Here is a 20,028-nt window from a genome sequence, read left to right on the forward strand (position 1 = left end):
ATATGAATGAATGTCTTTTTCTACCTTGAATTTATAATAAATGTAAAATTTCAATGACCGATCCAAATACTTGTAACGTAATGCATCCATCTGCAGCGCAGATTGTGCTACTACTGTTGCCCCGTAGCAGTGTGCCCACATCTGCACCGCTTCGATGCTTAATTAATCTGCTGCCTGGCCTTTCATCGCTTTCATCGCCCGGCAACTCAGTGCGCCGAGGGCAAACACAATGCTTCCTATCTCATAAACACATCAGAGTATTTCCGGCATCGCTCAACAATGGCCGACTCGCACTACCCGGGCGAGCGTATCTCCTACGACGATGCCCTGTGCACTGTCCGCTACATTGGCGAGGTCGCTGGCGCGACTGGTGCCTGGCTCGGCGTCGAATGGGACGACGGCACCCGCGGCAAACACGATGGCTCGCACAAGGGGGTGCGATATTTTTACTGCAAGTACAAGGACACGGCCGCTACTACGAGATCCCGCGCAGCTAATCCGACCTCCAGGCACATCCGAGTCGCCCACCGCCGCCTCGTTTGTGCGGCCAACGCGACCTGCAGACGCCCGTGTGAGCTTTGTGGCCGCGCTCAAGGCCAAGTACGTGGAGGAGGAGTCCGAGGCGAGTGGCGTGCCCGACTCGCAGATCCGCTTCGCGGGCAAGATCGCCGAGGAGGTGGGCTTCGACAAGGTGCGCCGCCAGATGGCGCAGCTGGACGAGCTCAAGATGGCCATCCTCGACGGCGTACACATGGCCCTGGCGCACCAGGCTGGCGAGCCGACGGTCGCGCAGGTGAGCCCGAAGCTCGCGCACATTGACATTAGCCGGAACTTGTTTGAGGATCTGGGCCCAGTTGTAGACATCTGCAAAGACTTGCCCGGTCTGAAGAAACTAGCCATCAAGTACGTCTTTCCGCGACCTCAATAGACGTAGTAGCTAATTCGCTCCAAATCAGTGGGAATCGCTTTCAAAAAGTCTTGGACGATCCCGCTCTTGAAAAGGCTGCCGCCGCGTTTTCACGAGTCACTGAGCTGGGCATCGGAGACAACATGCTGGGCTGGAAAGAGATTTGCCGCATTGCCGTCGCCTTTCCTTCGCTAATTCACCTGGCTGCCGGCGCGAATTACCTCTCAAACCTTCCCGCGATAGATTACTGTGGTTTATCAAAAACTTTGACAACACTCAACCTGGAATACAACAGCTTCACCACAGTTTCCGACCTCGCCAGCCTCACATCCCTCACCGCCCTGCGCAACGTCTACCTCAAGGGCAACAACATCCGCACTCTGTCATCCGAAGAGACGCCCTGTCCGGTCTTTCCCAAATCCTTGCAATACATCGATCTGTCCTACAACCAGGTCGAAGGCTGGGATTTCATCGACAGCCTCAGCACGCACTTTCCAGGGCTGACGGCGCTCCGCATCAGCCATAACCCCGTCTACGACGTCCGCGCAGCGCACAACGCGCCGACGGCGACCGCGGACGAGGCGCACATGTTCACCATTGCGCGCATCGGGCCGCTGCAGACGCTCAACTTTTCGCAGGTCACGGCCAACGACCGCAGCAACGCCGAGATGTTTTACCTCGGGCGCATCGCCAAGCAGCTCGCCGCGGTGCCCGAGGCCGCGGCGGCGACGGTGCTGGTGGAGCACCCGCGCTACGAGGCGCTGTGCGAGCTGTACGGCGCGCCCGACGTGGTGCGCGCCCACGAGGTGAATCCGACGTTCCTCGAGGCGCGCCTGGTGACGCTCGCGCTGCGTTGCGCTGGCCGCGCGGACAGGACGGCGCGCATCCCGCGGGCCTCGGACGTGTACACGGTCAAGGCCCGCGTGGCGAGGCTCTACGGGCTGTCGCCGCTCCGGCTCCGGCTGGTCTGGGAGACGGGCGAGTGGGATCCCGTGGCCAGGAGGGGCGGCGACGGCGACGGCGACACGTCGGACGAGGAGGATGATGATGAGGTGGTGGCCATCCGGGTCGGCGAGGGGGCGACCGAGGATACGTATGGAGAGAAGCTGGCGGATGCGCAGCCGGGGAGGTGGGTGAAGCGCGAGGTTGAGCTGCGCGACGGGCCACGACAGCTGGGATATTGGGTGGATGGCCTGGAGGCAAAGGTGCGAGTAGAACCACTCTGAACGTACAGGGGAAGTTGGAGGAAAGAGTCAGTATACAGCTGGCAATAGGTCATCTTGGCAGGGCTTGTGTCAAATCCATTGCCTACGCAGCACCAGTGGTGCAATTACAAGTGCGGTTTGGTTTAGAAGGATCAGCCTCCTCGATCTGGCTCAACGGTCTAGACTTGGCGCGACTACTGGACAAGAAACTGTGTAGGCGCTGCCTGTGGCGCACAACTAAATACTGGCAAAAGGCCGCCGTGAGACCATGCAAGCTGGAAGTTTGACAAACCGATCCATGAAGTCGTTGCACAGCTTTATAAGGGATTAATACAGACGTCGCTTCTGTGCCGTTTCAGCATCACTTTCCTCAGACACATTCCCCATTGTCATATCCAGCCTGTCAATGTGCCCACCACCAGTGCCACGGACACTCACTCGCTAGCCATGGAGAATAACTCTCTTTCAAAGGACGATAGCCTTTCTCATGAGAACCCCCCCGCGAAGGTAACTGCAGCCGACGACTCAAGCGGTGTTGTTTTACAAGTCGAGCGAAATGACTATGGCGAAGTAGTGCCCCCAAAACGAAGGAGAGCGCAAGCTATGGACGGCTTCGATGACTGCTATTCAGACATTGTCGACTACATTGTTCGATGCACTCACAAGATATGGGACGAGCGTGATATCGGTCTAATCTACACACACTACACGCACAACTGCACCCTGTACGGCACAATGGGAACCATCTATGACCGGGAAACAATTGTTCGGGATACCATCCAGCGACTTGTGTCCTTTCCCGATCGTCGTGGCATGGCTACCCAGGTTCTCTGGAGCGGCAACGACAAGGATGGATTTTACACCTCGCATCTTGTGACTGGCCATGGCCGACACACACAGCACGGTAATTACGGCCCTCCCACCGGCAAGACCTTCACATCGCGGACCATTGCCGACTGCATGATCTACAGGAATAAGATTTATCGCGAATGGGTCGTCACTGACAACATGGCCGTCATCAAGCAACTTGGCCTTGACCCGCACGCATTGGCACACGAGACGGCCAAGGGTCTATTCGACAGGAACCTCGAGGCCGTCGACATGGGCGAGAATCGTCGCATGATCGGGCAGCAGCTCCCCGAGGTCGAGGCGGACACGTCCATTGCCAGTAGCGGAATCGAAGCGGACACGCTGTCATGGCTGCACCAAGTCTGGAACAGGCGCATGTTTGGCCGGATCGGCAACGTCTATGCGAAGAACGCCCAGTACCACGGCCCCAGAATGGTCGAGCTGTACGGCTCCGAGGCTGTCCTTCACCAGCACCTCGCTCTTCTCGGCTCGATACCCGACGGCGCGTACACGCCGCAGCACATCTGCTCCAACCCCCGCGACGAGGGAGGCGTAAAGGTAGCCGTGCGCTGGATCATCGAAGGCCACTTCCTCGGGCACGGCATCTTGCACGAACTTGGCCCGCCAAAGGGCCAGAGGTTGCAAGTCATGGGCATGACGCACTATCACTACAAGCACGGCAAGATTGTGGATGAGTGGAACGTCTACGACGAGTTGTCGCTGCTGGTGCAGATCAAGCTGGCGCAGTTGGTTGAAAACAAGCGAAGAGACTGAGTAGCAGCTAGGAAAAAAAGATGCTGTCATCAGCCAAGATGAAACACCAGTATGGCTCCAGGACGGTGCATTGGCTTCGAGTCACGGTATCTCCCAGATAGGTGTGCCGCTGTTGAGTACTTTTCGCTCTACCCTCACGGCGCAAGATAGTTCATTTGCCAACTGATGGGCTCCAAAACCCGCCTGCTGCCACATTTCCCATACATCCTCTCCCATGGTGTTCGGCGACTGTTCTGACATGTTGACATCTGCGGCCCCTGCACTCGAGTCAACATTCAACCCTTGCGTTTGCGTGTTATCGACCAGTATTACATCTGCCATGCCGCGCAGCAACGGCACGTATCGACGTGCAAGATGGCCATTCGGTGGACTGGATGCCTCTAGAGTGCGCGCGGCAAGGTCAACTAGCCGATAGAATAGGGAGCTAGATCGATCCCGACCTAATGAAATGCCATGCTGCAGCATATTGAATTGGAGGTTTCCTATGCAACAATACATTGTTAGTTTGTAATTTCTCGGGGTTTCTCGTGTAGGCATAGCAGATGATGAGCGTGCTTACAGTCGATAAGGTTTTTTTCAGGCAACTATTGACAAGGAACAATGATGCATGATATCACAACATGACAAATATGGCCTTGGAGAGGCCGCCCGGAATGTCGCGGAGTAGAAGGGCTGCCAGATCCTCGGTCGCAGTTCATGTGAAACGTGAGCCCGAGTAAAAATACGGTACCTCTGTAAGCTGTTTCGCTACGGCCGCGGCAACGTCAGTTCGCGAGTGACCCAGACAAGAGACGGACGGCTCAGCGGAAGCATCCAGTATTTGCCCGGACTCGAGGATCAACCGTATGTCGTTGGTTCAGTATCCGCTCCGTTTTGGCCGCAAAGGAGTACATCGGGAGAAGTTGATGCGGCCGGGGTTTGATACCGACGACGCCCTCCAGATACACCCAGCAGCTTCTGCCTTTTCCCAAGCGGTACGGTCTGGCTACCAAGTTTTTGGGAGCTGTAGTAACCACAAAATGTTCCAAGAGCACATTGTTGTCATTGCTACAGTTATCCACAAGCTACCATGCGGGTAATAAAAAAAAGGTAGACATATAAGTCTATACTCTCTTATTAAGAAGGTTACAATAGGAAAAGGAATAAGGGGAACAAGTATACGTAAGAAGATAAGTAATATAAGAAGGATAATAAAAATAAAGAACATTAGAAAGAGAAAGGAGTTAGAAAATAGTTAGAAAATAGTTAGAATAAGGAAGAGGTTAGTGTTCCTTGGCTATATCACCACTGTAGCGGAGCGGCATCAAAGATAGAGTGGGGGGGGGGGCTGTTGGTGGATTTCACGCAGTTGAGACAAAGCTAGAAAGTTTCGAACTGTATGAACATCTCCGTCTTCAGAGGATTCAGTTGCTACCTCTCTATCAAACTGCCATAACATATTACTCCAGTAGACTTACCTTAGCTTCAGAAAACGAAGTCCTCAGGAGTGAGGCTCTTGAGCTCGCAGCATTTAGTTACTCTCGCTCTTTTAGTCAACGCAATTGGTTTACTAGTAGCTATTCGCCAAACCTATACACGCTGTCGTTATTCCGCAGTATTCCGCAGGTATAATGGGATAGCCAACAAGTCTGACATGGATCGTCTCAGAAATCCACGTGCTCCCCGTCGACTATCAAGGGAGGATGGCCGCGCGGCGCTGGAGCCACCTACTGATTAGAGGGAGGAATATAGTGTGGGGCGTGGCACGTATACCGTTATTTATACATTCCACCCCTGTATTCTCATGATCCCCCTTCAAACTTCAAAAAGAGAAAGAAAATGGCAGGTCAACTGGTTGACTTCACCTCTCGTGCCTCCATGCGAGTCGCCACAAAGTTCCTCGTGATTTGGCTGTGTGCGGGCTTCATCCTGGCGCTCATCAAATTCACTCCGAGCAGTGTAGTGTCAGGCAGTTTTCGGGGCTTCAAGGCCGTTCCGGACGCGAAGACGAGATCAGAGTACCGAGCGTGCCGGGAGGACAACATTGCAGGATCGCAACGTCGCTGGAATACTGCGAAGAAGCGGTACTCGCATCTCCAGGATGACAAGTTCACGTAAGTTTCTGCGATGTACTTGCGCTTCAGGTGCAGCGGCCGCGAGTGTTGGAGAGCTAACAGCTTTACAGCATCACCATGCAGACGTATAATCGCCAAGACGAACTCGGCCAGACTCTCCATGCGCTCCTGAGCGAAAAGATTCCGTCTCTGCTCGAAGTTGTCGTGGTATGGAACAACGTCGACGAGGAAGCGCCGGCCGATTACGTCTCCGAGCACGGTGTCCCCGTGCGGTACAGACAGTCGCCAGTCAACAGCCTGAACCAGAAGCTCTGGCCCGATCCCACCTACAAGACGCAGGCCATTCTCCTGAGCGATGACGATGTGCACTACCACCCCTCCGACGTCGAGTTTGCCTTCCAAGCCTGGCGCGAGTTTGGCCGGGATAGGATGACGGGTGCCCTTGCGCGCTGCGCGGAACCCAGAGAGGGCGGCACGCTCCAGTACTCGTTGTGCTCCAACGCCAAGGACCAGGATGTTTACGCCATGGTCCTCACGAACCTGGCCTTTTCGCACATTTCCTTTATGGACTACTACTGGTCCGACGACGCGGACATGGCCACCATCCGCGACTACGTGGATCAGCATATGAATTGCGAAGACATTGCGATGAATCACGTCACGTCGCTACTCACGGGTCAAGGTCCACTTCTGGTGACGGGGCGCGAAAAGTACGTCAACTTTGAGCCTGCTTCAGGCATCAGCAGAAAACCCGGCCATATTGAAGCTCGGAGCAAATGTCTTGACGACTTTGCCGACATTTTCAAGTGCAAGGCCTTGATTAACGAGACAGGCCACATTCAACGGGGTGTGGTAGTGCTATGAGTTCAAAAAAAGATGGCAGCAGCATATAACTAATGATGTGTGTGTACGGCATCTTTGGCCTTTGGGTCAGGGCAAGCTGGTGGTGAAGTTGTAGCTGATAATAGGGGGCAGCTTATATATAAACTCGATGTATTATTAGTCACGCCAAAAAAAAACCCCCCATTAAAACTATCAGCCTCGACCGTCTGCGCCACAGCTCCCCAGTAAGCCACCATGCAGCCGGATTATCTAAAGCTCCCCCTTCCGAAGCTCGAAACCCCGGCCAAGCTTTGCGAGGAACGGGAGACACCGGGAAGCGGACAATGTGCTCTCGCCGACAGAAATGACGCCTCGTTCCTAACCACTAACCCAGCCAGGTCACGTTCATCCATTCCCACAACCAACAATGGCGGCTCGAGTCCTCTTGCAAAGGGTGAGTCTCCTCTTTTTGATTCAATTGAGTCGTGGCTGTCCTTTTATCGAGCCCAGTAAGCTAATTGACCTTGCCAGCACGCTCTGGCGGCTGCTGCCCTTGGTGCTGTAGCCCTCATGCCCGCAACGGCTCTGGCAGAGGCACCCGCCGTGGACAAGGTACGATGATGAACACGAGGCCGCCGCCTTTCAGCTGCTTTCGCGTTGCTGCTGCTGCTGCTGCACACCGTTCACTCCCGGACGCGGGCGGCTCGGCTCGCAACCCGCGTCAACCACAACCCCGGTCGCTAACGTTTTCATCCTCGCAGCGGAAACCCATCTACGACGACTTTGAGGCCCTGCCCCCAGCGCCCTCGGCCCCGAACGCCGCGCCCCCAGCGACCGCGCCCGCGCGAGAAACCAGCAGCGACCGCGACGACACGCCGCTGGCGGTGGTCAGGAAGCCGCGCGGACCGACGCCGACCGACCAGCTGGCGGTGCAGATCGGCAAGGGCCGGCTGGCGCTGTACCGGCTCGCCGTGGCCGCCGAGGACAGGGTCAACGAGGCCATGGACTGCGCGTTTGGGCTGGAGCAGTCGTTTACGCGGACGCTGGCCTCGCTGGCGCCCGCCCGCGCGTCGGGCGAGAAGCTGATGCCCGGCGCCATCTACGTGCTCGTCGCCGCCATGGCCGGCAGCATCGTCGCGCGCAACCGCGACGTGCTGCTGCGCGCCGCCGCGCCCCTCGCCTTTGGCGTCGGCGCCGGCTGGGCCGTCCTGCCCGTCACCATGCGCAACGTCGCCGACCTCAGCTGGAAGTACGAGCAGCGCTTCCCCGCCGTCCGCGACACCCACCTCCAGATCCGCGAGGGAATCGAAAAGGGCGCCAGCTTCGCCAGGGTTCACGCCCGCCTCGGCGTCCGCCTCGTCGACGAAAAGGTGACGGATGTCAGGGAGATTGTCGAGGGTTGGGTCAAGCAGGGTAAATAAAGGATACAGGGGGCGTGACAACGACCGCAACAAGTAAAAAAACACAGCATATTGTTTTCGGATAAAGGGGGATGCCACAAAAACTGGCAAATGATTGTACCATCACATCAAAAGTCTCATAGATGATGTAGCAAGATTTCATATTTTCTTTGTTCAAGAATTGCGACGAACGATTGTTCGACATTTCTGCATTTCTCGCCGTTTAGTAATGAGTTGGGCTGTGTGTTGACCATTTAAAGGCCTTGGTCCCTGGTTTTCGGACTCCTTCACTTGAATATGTCCAGGCAACTGCCTTTGTACCCTCAAATACCTTGTATATCAAGTCGTTACCCCGCCACACTTATCGTCGGCCCTTTTGATCTATCCTAATAACTCCCATGGCATGCAAAAATTCTTCGCTTATGTGTAATTCCAAGGCTGCCCTTCCAAGAGGAGAGCTGACAGTCTCTATGTATCTTTTTGTAGACGCAGACACCTGATGTTGCCTCTATACGGCGGACACCACGAGTGGCTTATCCTGGTCCGAAACTGAGGGGGGCTGCTGGCGGTTGGACAGCGACTTTTTTGTCTTGGACAAGGCGCGTGCGTAGCCCATCTGTCCACCGGCGGCCAGCGCGCTCGCATTCGTCGACTGGGCTGCCTTGCGAGCCGCCTGCAGCTTCTGCTTCTCCGTGGGCTGGCCGAGGCCGCGCAGCTCATCGAGGACACGGGCCTGGTCCAGCAAGTGCGGGAGGCTGAGGCCCTCGCACATGTCCACGTACGAGCGCGCCTTGGTGACGGCCTTGTGCGCGGCCTCCTTTCCGGGCACCATCTGCGCCAGCAGGTACTTTGTGTTGCTAAACTTGTTGTTGACGGAAATCGCCGTCGCGAGGTACTCGCCGATGACGTCGCGCCACGGCAGTAAGCCGCCGTCAGCCGCGGTGCGGAAGCAGCTGGGGTTCGTCTCCGCCGCGGTAGCAATCATGGCGCCGTCGGCGCCAAACTCAGTGGCCAGACGCAGACCCTCGTCCTTGGACTCGACGTCGCCGTTCATGAGGCACGCGACGCCGGCCTCGTGGCAGAGGTCAGCGACCATGCGCAGCTGGCCGCGGATGGCACGCTCGCGCGGGCGCATGGGCGTCGTGCGGCAGTGTACTGTGAGGCCCGTGATTCCCGTAGCAACGAGGCGGCGGACGAGCGTCTCCGTCTCGGCCGCCGTCTCAAGGATACGGATCTTGACGCTGATGCCAATGTCGTAGTGCGGAGTGATGTTTTTCACAAGCGCCTCGAGGATCGCGACGAGCTTATCGGGCGTGCGCAGGAGCGCCGCGCCCATGCCGCCGCTGGTGCTAAAGGGCTTGGGGCAGCCGGCGTTGACGTCGATGCCGGCGACGTCGCCCGCGATCAGGCGAGCAGCCTCCACGGCGAGATCCGGGTCGGCCGTGCCCATTTGGAAGATTAGCCTCTTGGCCTCCTTCTCCGGTTCCGTGACGTATATGACGCTCATCTTCGCATCAGGTGGCGGTTCCTTGAGGCCATGCGACTGTGTGCGGCACCACTCGATGCATCCCGTCTGCTCGTTAACTTTGCGCGTGGTGCCAATGATGGCGCGGTCGATGGTCTCGGGGCCTGAGGTTCGATAGAGAAGGATTTTGTTAGAGTTTTGAACTCGGGGAAGAAAAAAAGGCCTTGAAGAAGCGATGCAGTCATCACTTACCCCAGACTAGATCGGCGCCGTACTTGAGCGCCAGGAGTCGCGACGGCAGCTCCCCTGAGCGGACCATGGGAGCGAGGACGACCTTGCCGCGGTAGTCGACACCCTTGGCAGGTATGGGAACTTTTCTCACTGCTTCCGTCATGATTCTCCGTAGCCACATGCCTCCTGGGGTTGGTTTGTAATGGTTGATTGCGGATGCAGAACGACGGCAAGTGGCGACACTGAAGTGGGCGCAAGCTAATTTTTGACTAGGTACCTATGCCTTATCTAATCGTGGATGTGCCATACATACATAGCCTGCCACGCATAACAACCAACTATTATAAACAAACGAGAGCCGTGCATTTTCGTTAATGTCAATAAGTCTCTGGGCGGTTGTTTCTCTTTGTTGGTAGAGATCCGATATATTGATTTTCGGTGTAGAAGTGTGCTTATCGTTGGCCGGCGCAGGCAGTAGAGTGTCCCCCGCCACAATAAGTTGGAGGAAGCCAACATCATGGTAGTTTCAGTGGCCGGTGGCGGCAGATCAAGCTTCACTTTCCCTTGAAGCTGGGAGCTGTCTGCCTTGCGCAGTTATATATTCTCCTGTTATGCAACGATGTTCCCCGAACAAAATGTGCCTGCAGCCGTTTGAAACAGCATGCAGGGTAACCACTGCTGCGACAGCGGGTACCTGACAGGCCACCGAAAGCAGTATACCGAGGGCCCAGGGAGCTTCTGGTAGCAGGCGGCGAGCATGTGCTTGTGAAACAAGTTCTACATTGTAAGTACTATGGGTATTCGTGCGTATAGATATGTCGCTTCAAAACTGGCCAAGAAAATCACACGAGGATATTAATAGAGGGAGTCATGCGCTTTAAGCGCCCTCACTTGCTACGCCACAAGACGGAGACTCGCTCGTAATTATTGTAGGCGCCCAACGGTCCCATGCGGCCAGCGAGGTTGAATCGCGGGGCAGGGCAGCGAGCGCCCGAAATAGCAGCTGGGGAGGGCTGACGGGCCACGAACCCGCTCGATGGAGGAGACCCTGGCGGTTAATACGATGAAGACGAGGCAGCGGTCGATGGTGCCCAAATCGTGTTCACGGCTGGAGGAGAAGTGCCAGGAAGAATCAGAGATGGTAATGAACGGTTGCTGGGTGGCTGCCAATGACCTTGTTGTCATATGTAGGCAATAAATAAGTTATATTAGCAAGGACTGTTGTCAAATACCAGACGATCTGTCAAGGGCATTCCTGGCCCTAATAATAAGCATGGCGAGCGTCAGTGTAATTTAGCGCTTGTGTTATGTTACAGCGGTAGAGAAGAGGATGTCTTAGTGGTCGGGTGAACCAGATAAAGAGCCTGTTCCATCAACCGTTTGTTTGGTTTCAGCACGTCTTGTCCTTGGCTCGTATTTTCCATTTGCCCTTGACGGATCGTAGGTATGTCGCTATTATTGTGAGGTATCTTACTAGGAGTGGTAATAAAAAAAACAAGCTTTGGCTTCGCCCACCAACAAAAGCCCCATCTCGAACTACTCCGTACCTACCTGTACCTACCTGTACCTAGTAATACTGAGCGGTTACTGCTTTATTACCCACTACATTCAAGGGCCCAGGCGTGCTCGACGTCACAGACTCACACAACCAAGGCTTGAGAGCCACAATGCAGCGAGGCTTGTTGCTCCGTGTTTAGTGGGATACCTAGGTAGTTTCTGCTGCCCTTTTCTCGTCTTGTCGTTGGGTCGTCTTTCTGGCCTTGTAACCCCTGCTAACTACGGGCTACCAACTATCTGCTCCTGGGGCGGCTTGCCTTGGTGTTGCCGCGGGCGGGCGGGCTCCCTTGTTGATCAGACCAGGCTGACGCCGCGCGCTGGGCTTGCCTTGTCCTTTCCATTCTTCCATTCCATTCTCCATTTGCTCCATTTGCTTGCTCCTTCTCTTCCTCGTTCGTTCCCCTCCTCCAAACCACGGACCGTTGCGACCTCTTTCACAGCCCGCCTGCACAAGCCCTTTGACCGGCACCGCCGTCACAAAGGCCGTCGATATACGAATTCATACCGGGACGCCAACAACCCTTGGCCGAGCAGGGGACCTTTTGTACCTAGACACTCTGGGGATATTTGAGGGAGCTTGTGCCCCTCTGCCCGCGCATCTCTCTTGGTGGTTGCCGCTTTCCCAAGCTCCAACGAACAACAAGTGACCTCGGAACGCACCACGCCAACGCGGCCGGCACAAGTACCTTGCTTGGCTCGCCATCGTCGTCTTCCGTCGTCGTCGTCGTCGTCGTCGCACAATACCACCACAGTGCACACGCCGCCGCACTGTACCCTGACGACTTCTTCATTCTGCAAACATTACCTGGCATACGTACCACTGGCCACATTGTCTACGTGCACCAGACCAGACGGTCGCTTTTCCCCTCTGCGGCCAACCTCCATCAACACCCTCTGCCTTTGCTTGGCCGCAGCAACGGGCGAGGCGATACTGCGCATTCCCCTCCTCCCCCAAGCGCGGCCCATGACTCTACGGCATCGTTCCACCACGAGCTATGGAAAATGAGGCGTCCTCCAGAAGGGGCCGGCTTATCGGCAAGCTCTTTGGCAGTAAAGAGCGCAAGACCTCCGATTCCACCAACGCTACCAGCCTCGACTCCTTTTTACACAGCTCCGACAACTTGCAGGTGACGCATCCTCCCCCACCACCCCCGCCAACCACTCTGCCAAAGCTCGACACCACCATATCGCGATACCCTCAGGCTCTTGCCGTCAACCAGCAAGCCCAGCTGAACCGCCCAATTGCCCCCGGCTACCTCGATCTTTCCGCCACCAAAACCCCTCGAACGCCGCGCCCAAACAAAAAGGGTCTTTTGATACGATTCTCCGACGCCCAGCCAGAGGTCATAGGCGAAGGCGGCGATGAATGCGAGAAACCGACCATTGAAATCTCCCGCGCCAAATCCGCACGCTCCCCTCAGCCTCCCCCTCCCCCACCTCCTGCTGTACCTCCCAAACGGGTGCCCGTTCCACCTACTGGCGACATCTTCCGACCGAAGCGTCTAGCTAGAACCCAGACCGGCTACTCCTCCATTTGCTCTCCAGAAGAAGGCCCCGAGAGTAATGATGATCCCGTCTACCCTCAAAAGTGGCGAGACTCACCACCCCCACCCGGGACGCAACCCAAGCTCGACGTTCCCGATAGGTCTACGGCGGGAGGACTCTTAGCAACCCCGACCCACGACGAGAATCGTCGGTCCTTTATCGAAACTCAAAAGGCACAGATGCGTAAAGCTGAGGGACAGGCGTTTGCAAAAGCCGCGCGCACCTCGAGTGTTGCCTACGATGGCAACTGGGAGGACACAGCTTTGCCTGCTACTGCGCTGCCTGCCACAATCGCCGAGTCCCCTCAAAGCTCCGCGCCTAAAAAGTCTCTCGACTACAGCCCAGCGACATCGCTCACGTCCCTGGCATCCAGCACCTACCCGCCGTCTTTGCCGTCGCCTCTGTCGACCGGGGCGCAGTCAGGCTTTCCTCCTCAAAACGAGGACCCTCGGCCTATGGCCACGAGAATGGTGTCCGTAAGGATCACTGACACGATGGGTGGTGAAAGTACCGAGGCATTGGGCACTTTTGTGCATCGAACGACACATCTCCACGAGCTATTCCGTCTTCATGCCGAGACCATTGTACCCTTGCAAAATTGCGAATTGAGAGATCTCGGCCGCGCAGGGCTGTGGTGGTTCCTAAAAGGTCGCTTGGGGCTTGAGCAGGCCATAAGAGAATACCAACCTAACACGCCAGCTGCATCAAAGGCCCAGCTGCAGAATGAACTGGACAAGCAGCAGGCCTATGCCAATCTGGCCAAGTCGTATTGGCTGTGCCAACACGCCATTCCAGAAATCTCGCAAATTCGCCGACTTCCCCCCGATCCCGAGATTCTGGCTGCTACGGAGCAGCTGATGTCGTCACTAAAAAAGCTGGCCATGTCTATGAAGAGAAATGGCCTTTTGCCCCCAGAAGAACCTTTCTTGCCGGCAACCATAGATAAAGCCATTTGGCTGGAGTATCCAGCTATGAGCCAAGACATGATTGCCTTGCTATCTGGTGACTGGGGCTCGGGCATTTCCGCTATTCAAAAGCCAACGACAAACTTGCAAATATTGAATGCGCTGCCGCTCACCGACATGACGGACTTTTTCAGCTACGGCCGAGTTGCGGCAGACTGTTTCTTGATGGAACAGGGACGAGAAGCACAGAGAGTCTACTTTTCCTGCTTCCTGTCTATGCTGCGACCCCGGACCGAGACTGGACTCGTATTCATCATTGCTAGCCAGAATGGGGTAGTTCAACTGGCCATACAAGATAACAAGGGAGCCGGTCCAGTGTGGGAGGATGTGCGTTGGCGCAACGACACCTGTACTCTGGAGCTACGGCTACCCCGTGGATTCATGCTCGCCGTACAGCTGTCACAAACTGACTATCGCATGTTGTGGAACATGTATGACTTTGGTGCCCGGGTTCGGTCGTCCTTGAAACCTCGCCCTGATGAAACGATAGTTTTTAGAAATACGCTCCCTTCGTTCCAGTACATTGACTCTGATCCGCAGTCGCGTGTGTTCCCCAAGGACGCCGTGGTGCAGTGCGAAGTGGCGCTGTTCGAACGAGTGTACAAAGAAAACGGCCCCGCAGGCCAGAGAAACTGGCACGCCGGGTTCCGCATCGCGGCCGTGACGGGACCGCACACCAGGACATTGAGCGGAGTGCAGCACAACTACCCGACTCTGCTGCCGGTCCAGTTTGGCTTTTTCCGCGACGGCGATGCGCCAGCTCTGTCCATCAAGTTTGAAGGAAGCCGTCAAAAGGGGTGCATGGTGCTTACTTTTAGCGACGAAAAAGAGCGCGTGCGGTTTCACTCGCTCATTACAGGAACCGCGTTGGAGGTGGACGAGCGAATCTTCGCCAATGTACCGCTGCGTAGCTTGCAGATATCAGAGAAAATGGACGATATGACAAACATATTGCCGTTTGGGCGCATGCCTTGGAAGGCGGCGCAGGTCATAAATGACGAGTTTGGGCCGAACGGAGAGCAACCGCCGTCGGTGCTGTCGGATAAGCTCAAGGTAGTGCTGGAGTACCAGAATGGCATGGTGACGGACCGAATCAACGTGGCGCCCGGGGAGATGCGCCTCAGGTTAGACGTATCCAACAGTTTGGTATTCCGCATGCTCCGTCAACCACAGCAGGACATGACTGTGTCCATCTCGGATACGCAAGTGCCAAAGGAGCTGGCGGCGGAGATGAGCCGTGGGCTACAGACGATACGACACAGACAGACGATACGCACACTGGAGTTCAACAGTCTGAAGGAACTGCATGAGTTTCAATTCGCGGTGACTGGGTACGAGGTCATGTTCGACGCGATGGCGACGACATTTGCGATTGCCCGGCGCAGAATGGTTGTGCCTATCCATAAGAAGTGGGAGGCTGGCCTGACGCGGATCCAGGTTGTGCGACAAGAAGACAAGCAGGTGCAGCTGTTGGCATTCTTCGAGAACTGGCAGCATGGGCACTGCATGAACTTTGTTCTCAAGGGTACAGACGTGTACGAGTCGTTCCAACGGAGCGGCAAGGCAGGAATTAAGTTTGTGGATGCCAAATTTCCGTTACCGCGTCTGCCGGAAGACAAGGATGGAGATCTTGGCGACATGGCGTTTGTCTGCCTTGATCTTCCGGACCTGCCGGGAGAGCACGACGACATTTCGATTGTGTTTGAAAAAGAACTGGGTAAGTGACGAGACAAACAAGGCTGTAGATGAGGGAGCCAGAGAACTAACATGAAGTGCAGATCGCGACCGGCTGTGCTTGAATCTGCCAGCAGCTGTCAAAGGCGGGGGTCGAATGTCGATATCACGACTCAGGTAAAAGGAAGGAACCTATTACAATTACAATTGCGGCGTAATGACGGGCTCAAGGGGTCCGTTTAAACGCGGAGGATACAAGCAAATGCAGGACGGCGACGTTAATTGTTTGTGAAATATATTAGCGGGTTGCCGGATATCATACAAAATGCATAGCAGATGATGGGATAGCATATGTAGAAAGATGATTTATGTTTACAACGAGGAATTAGCCGAGGCAAGGCGCAGACTGATTTGGGAACGTGAGGCAATATGTGCGATGCACCGACTATAGAATACAGAACATAATAATTTGTACCAGGCTATCGATTGAACTACAGGGCGCAGCGGTGGTCGACAGGGACGTTGAGAGGGTTGGGGCCTTGGAGGCTAAAATAAGCGGAAGCTTGTTGCATGATGGATGGATGGATGGGCTGAGAGGGTGGAGGAGACTCTCAGGAGTAGCCCAACCAGAGCCGGGGTGGCGTGCATGTGCCTGGCTGGAGTGGCCGGGGATGGAGCGGCGGAGTTTACGACTTTGTGGAAACTGTACAAATTACGGATAACGAATTCTTGTATGAGAGGAGCGGAGGGAGACTGAGACGGGGTGGTGAGAGTGATGGACAGTTCCTGCTCATGCAGTTTGCGTGTTACGCAGAATGTGGTTTCGTAGTCTTGTTGTCGGTTGGTGTAAGAGGTTACAGCGCTGGGGAGGGATGATGCGAATGCTTTGTTTCTTTGATCCGTTACCAAGAGGGCATGGGACCAGTGCAGTTGCCTGGCGATAGTTACGTATCAGGTCACATTCAGCTATACCGACGCAGCCTATGACGACACTTGGTTGTACGGTTTAGCTTGGGCACGGATTAGGCGGGTTGTGTGGCCTAGACTATAGACCAGTGAGAGTGACGGAGGAGTGGCCAGTCGTATTATAAAGGGGGCAAAGCAGGCCCAGTTTGGCGAGCCTTTTCCTCTATACATTATCGTTTTCTTTGGTTCCGGCCAATTTGCTCAACGAAAGTGACCAGCCACGCGGTCGTTACGATCAAAGCGACCAAGAAAAGCGACGAGAACAGACAAGACAGCAGACCAACGTCATTTGACAAGCTCTCGGGAGAGCTAGCGCTAGCAAAGCAAGGTTAGCGAGCGGGCGGGCCATTTGGAGCGGTGGCGGTGGCAAGAAGAAGAAAGCACGAGCAACGCTACTCGGTTGATGCAAACTTGGTGCGTTTCTTCTTCTTCTTCTTCTTTTTTTCGCAATTTGAAGCCAGCTCTTGACGACGGCCAGCATCGGAAGCAGCAAGGTGCACTGCATCACTAGCACAAGCACTTTTCCCAACAACTATCCAGGTGGGGTAACTTATTAGTAGCCAGCGAGCTGCATTAGGTAAGCTGGCGGAAGCAGCCACTGTCGTTTTCATCCGTGCAGTTGGACGCCCTGAAATACAGCGGCCACCACCGCAGGCAACCGTACCTAGGTACCCAATTTCGGGGCTTATAATAACGGATCGGCGCGCTGGCTTTTCAGCCTCTCCAGGCTTCTCTGCTTCTCTCCAGCGCTCTCGCAGCTTGGCAGCCACCAGCCAACGCCCGAGCTTCCCCGCCTCTCCCGTCCGCGAGCCCCTCCAGGGCGGCCAAAAAAGTCGTCGACGTACAGGTACCTAGTACCGGCGACAGCCTCGAACGGAGCGCAATTCTTGTTCTCTTCCTCTTCTTCTTCCTCGTTCACCATCTCGCTCTTGACATCGCTTCACCATGACTCTGATGGGACTTGTCTCTTCTGGCACCCGTAAACGGGGTATGTCTTGTCTTTTTCTCATCCCGTTTTCAACTACAACACCGTGCACAGCTTCACACACGTACCTACCTAGGTACCTACCTCCTAGGAAGCTGTCCGTAGCTTCGGCAGCGCCGCTTAGTACCCAGCTTCCCTCCCTCCCACCTTTGCCCTCCCGCCAAAACGAGCCCCTCCATCAACCCCCATCCTCAAGTCATCTGCTCCCTCACTCTCTACGCCGATTTGGCCCCTCTCCTTCTTCGTCCTACACCATCAAGCTTAACATACATACCCGACATTTTGATACCCCGACGTCTTGTGGCGCTGCATCCTCACATCATGCTAACAGGTTGGTTTGGCTCTACTGAAGCGGGCAGCCGAGCTTCCGCAGACGACGGCAGCAGATCCGACCCCGACGATGACACTCAAATCATGGAGCCCGATCAGGGAAATGGTGCGTTGAACATGAATATTTCACCTGCGCGACGACTTTCGGCCCCAATCTCGCCGCGCCGTCTCCGCCGGTATACTCGACTAACCCGTTTCTCCCCCGCAGTCCTGTCGCACATCATCTCCCAGCTGCGCCCTGGGGCCGACTTGAGCCGCGTCGTCCTTCCTACCTTTATCCTAGAGCCGCGCAGTATGCTCGAGAGAATAACAAAGTTGGTTACCCGTCATGAACCGTATGGCCTTTTTCACCTACTAAACCGCGCCTCACAGCTTCATGTGTCACCCCGAGATGCTCCTTCACATCCCCACCATAGACGATGACGTCGAGCGCTTCGTTTCCGTCGTCAAGTTCTACCTCAGTGGCTGGCACATCCGACCTCCGTATGCTTCCTCCCCAGATTTTCGACACTTTCCTTCCCGCTAATATATCCTCAGAGGCGTCAAGAAGCCCCTCAACCCCATCCTCGGCGAAATCTTCTCCTGCTACTGGGACCTGCCCGACAATAAGAAGGCATACTACATTTCTGAGCAGACCTCGCACCATCCGCCAAAGTCAAGCTACTTCTACATGGCGCCCGAACATCACATTCGCATTGACGGCACACTCAGGCCGCGCAGCAAGTTTCTCGGCAACTCGGCCGCTAGCATGATGGAGGGAATCGCATTCTTGAGCCTGCTCAACAGAGGGAAGGACAGAACCAAGGGCGAGAGATAGTCAGTGACCCTGCATGACTTGATACGCAAAATATGCCCACTAACAGCCGCCGCAGCATCGTTACCCAGCCCAACATGTATGCCCGTGGCATCCTCTTTGGCAAGATGAAGTACGAACTCGGAGACCATAGCTTCGTTCGGTGCCCCGAGCTCGACCTTACTGCTGATCTCGACTTCAAGACCAAAGGTTGGGTCAGCGGCACCTACAACGCCGTCGGCGGTGTCATCAAGCGCGAGAGCACAGGCGAGGTGCTTTACGAAATTTCCGGCATGTGGCACGAGGAAATGTTCATCAAGAATGTTGCTGTACGTCCCCGATACTTGAAACGAAATTTCATCCTTCTTGCTAATGCGACAGACAGACTGGCCAACGTGAAATGTTCTTTGACGCTACACATGCTAAACCTAGCAACCCCCAAGCCCGACCCATCGCCGAGCAAGAAGAGCGCGAGTCACAAAGATTATGGGAGTTGACGGCCAAGGCTGTCAAGGAGCGCAACCACGAGGTGGCGACGGACGAAAAGACAAAGATCGAAGACCGCCAGCGAGAGGAGGCTGCTGCTCGCGTCCAGGAAAACAAGGAATGGCAACCTCGACTGTTCCGTGCTGTCAAGCCGTCTACCGAAGAGTCCGAGCAGGGCGAAGAGGGTCTCGAATGGATTATCGATGCCCACGTGTGCGTTTCCTTGGGACATGCATGCCGCGATTTCTGCTAACTGGTCTTACAGTGACGGCGCAGCCTCGCCAGAGGAACAAACGAAACAGGTTCTTTCCATATTCCCGATTTTGCCTGAAAAAACAGCTGGCCAAGCACCATACACCAACAATGCAGCGCCCCCTCCAAGCGCCGCCCAACCCGCTGCCTCTGGAGACGATCTGATCGATATCGGCAGCAACGATGTGCCAGCTCCGCCACCAGTCAAGCCAGCTGACGACGTAGAGGCCATGCTCAAGGAGACGGGAAAGCCCGCTGAAGGATCACTCATTGATCTGTAATTGAGCGTCCACGACCTTGCTGCGGCTGAGAGGGCCTCTGATGTTAAACAGTGCATCATAGGCCACATCGGGGCAGGGGTTGGGCAATGGTGAAAGGTGCTTGACTTTTTTCATATTTAGTTATTATTACTTAGAGATATTTTACGCTTAACGCATGACATGTCGGTGTGGCAGATTCCTTTTTTGATTACTCTGCTTTGGGTAGTACGGAATGCTACATACATTATTACCCGGGTTACTAGCATTCAACATGAATTAATGAATTGGAAATGGTTGCTTGATGCGGTGTGACATATGCAATACACAGAGTAGTGTGGAAAAAGGCGGATGTAATGCAATGAATGGTCTTGTAAATTGGAGCGAGCGCACTCCTAATACATGCTAATTGCCTAGGTAGGTAGGTACCTAGGTAGGTACTCATCCTACCAAACTTTTCAGCTTGTTCCATAAACGCACATTCCCAAACCGAAGCTAAAGATGCCATAAC

The 20,028-nt window shown here is 55.2% G+C and overlaps 7 protein-coding genes across 7 annotated transcripts; 6 read left to right on the top strand and 1 right to left on the bottom strand.

Annotated features, from left to right (window-relative positions):
• Positions 1-279: 279 nt before the first annotated feature.
• CCM_02313 (tubulin-specific chaperone, putative) lies at positions 280-2,133 on the top strand (the record flags this gene model as incomplete). The annotated part of the gene is made up of 3 exons (XM_006667465.1): positions 280-435; positions 494-903; positions 1,203-2,133. The coding sequence occupies 3 exons, from the start codon at positions 280-282 to the stop codon at positions 2,131-2,133; spliced, it is 1,497 nt and encodes a 498-aa protein (XP_006667528.1).
• A 426-nt stretch (positions 2,134-2,559) lies between these two features.
• CCM_02314 (uncharacterized protein) lies at positions 2,560-3,735 on the top strand (the record flags this gene model as incomplete). The annotated part of the gene is made up of 1 exon (XM_006667466.1): positions 2,560-3,735. One exon carries the CDS (start codon positions 2,560-2,562, stop codon positions 3,733-3,735), a length of 1,176 nt encoding a protein of 391 aa, XP_006667529.1.
• Positions 3,736-5,553: 1,818 nt separating this feature from the next.
• Positions 5,554-6,653, top strand: CCM_02315 (exostoses (multiple)-like 3; the record flags this gene model as incomplete). The annotated part of the gene is made up of 2 exons (XM_006667467.1): positions 5,554-5,828; positions 5,900-6,653. The coding sequence occupies 2 exons, from the start codon at positions 5,554-5,556 to the stop codon at positions 6,651-6,653; spliced, it is 1,029 nt and encodes a 342-aa protein (XP_006667530.1).
• Positions 6,654-6,866: 213 nt separating this feature from the next.
• CCM_02316 (mitochondrial protein, putative) lies at positions 6,867-8,032 on the top strand (the record flags this gene model as incomplete). Its single annotated transcript, XM_006667468.1, has 2 exons — positions 6,867-7,065; positions 7,143-8,032. 2 exons carry the CDS (start codon positions 6,867-6,869, stop codon positions 8,030-8,032), a joined length of 1,089 nt encoding a protein of 362 aa, XP_006667531.1.
• A 487-nt stretch (positions 8,033-8,519) lies between these two features.
• Positions 8,520-9,870, bottom strand: CCM_02317 (tRNA dihydrouridine synthase; the record flags this gene model as incomplete). Its single annotated transcript, XM_006667469.1, has 2 exons — positions 8,520-9,640; positions 9,729-9,870. 2 exons carry the CDS (start codon positions 9,868-9,870, stop codon positions 8,520-8,522), a joined length of 1,263 nt encoding a protein of 420 aa, XP_006667532.1.
• A 2,389-nt stretch (positions 9,871-12,259) lies between these two features.
• CCM_02318 (uncharacterized protein) lies at positions 12,260-15,499 on the top strand (the record flags this gene model as incomplete). Its single annotated transcript, XM_006667470.1, has 3 exons — positions 12,260-12,391; positions 13,150-13,285; positions 13,437-15,499. The coding sequence occupies 3 exons, from the start codon at positions 12,260-12,262 to the stop codon at positions 15,497-15,499; spliced, it is 2,331 nt and encodes a 776-aa protein (XP_006667533.1).
• Positions 15,500-17,359: 1,860 nt separating this feature from the next.
• On the top strand, positions 17,360-19,541 carry CCM_02319 (oxysterol binding protein Osh7, putative; the record flags this gene model as incomplete). Its single annotated transcript, XM_006667471.1, has 9 exons — positions 17,360-17,402; positions 17,454-17,730; positions 17,759-17,835; positions 17,961-18,021; positions 18,102-18,212; positions 18,267-18,545; positions 18,602-18,851; positions 18,908-19,221; positions 19,274-19,541. 9 exons carry the CDS (start codon positions 17,360-17,362, stop codon positions 19,539-19,541), a joined length of 1,680 nt encoding a protein of 559 aa, XP_006667534.1.
• Between the last annotated feature and the right edge of the window lie 487 nt (positions 19,542-20,028).

Source organism: Cordyceps militaris (assembly GCF_000225605.1).
Source record: "Cordyceps militaris CM01 unplaced genomic scaffold CCM_S00002, whole genome shotgun sequence".
Classification (NCBI taxonomy): domain Eukaryota; kingdom Fungi; phylum Ascomycota; class Sordariomycetes; order Hypocreales; family Cordycipitaceae; genus Cordyceps; species Cordyceps militaris.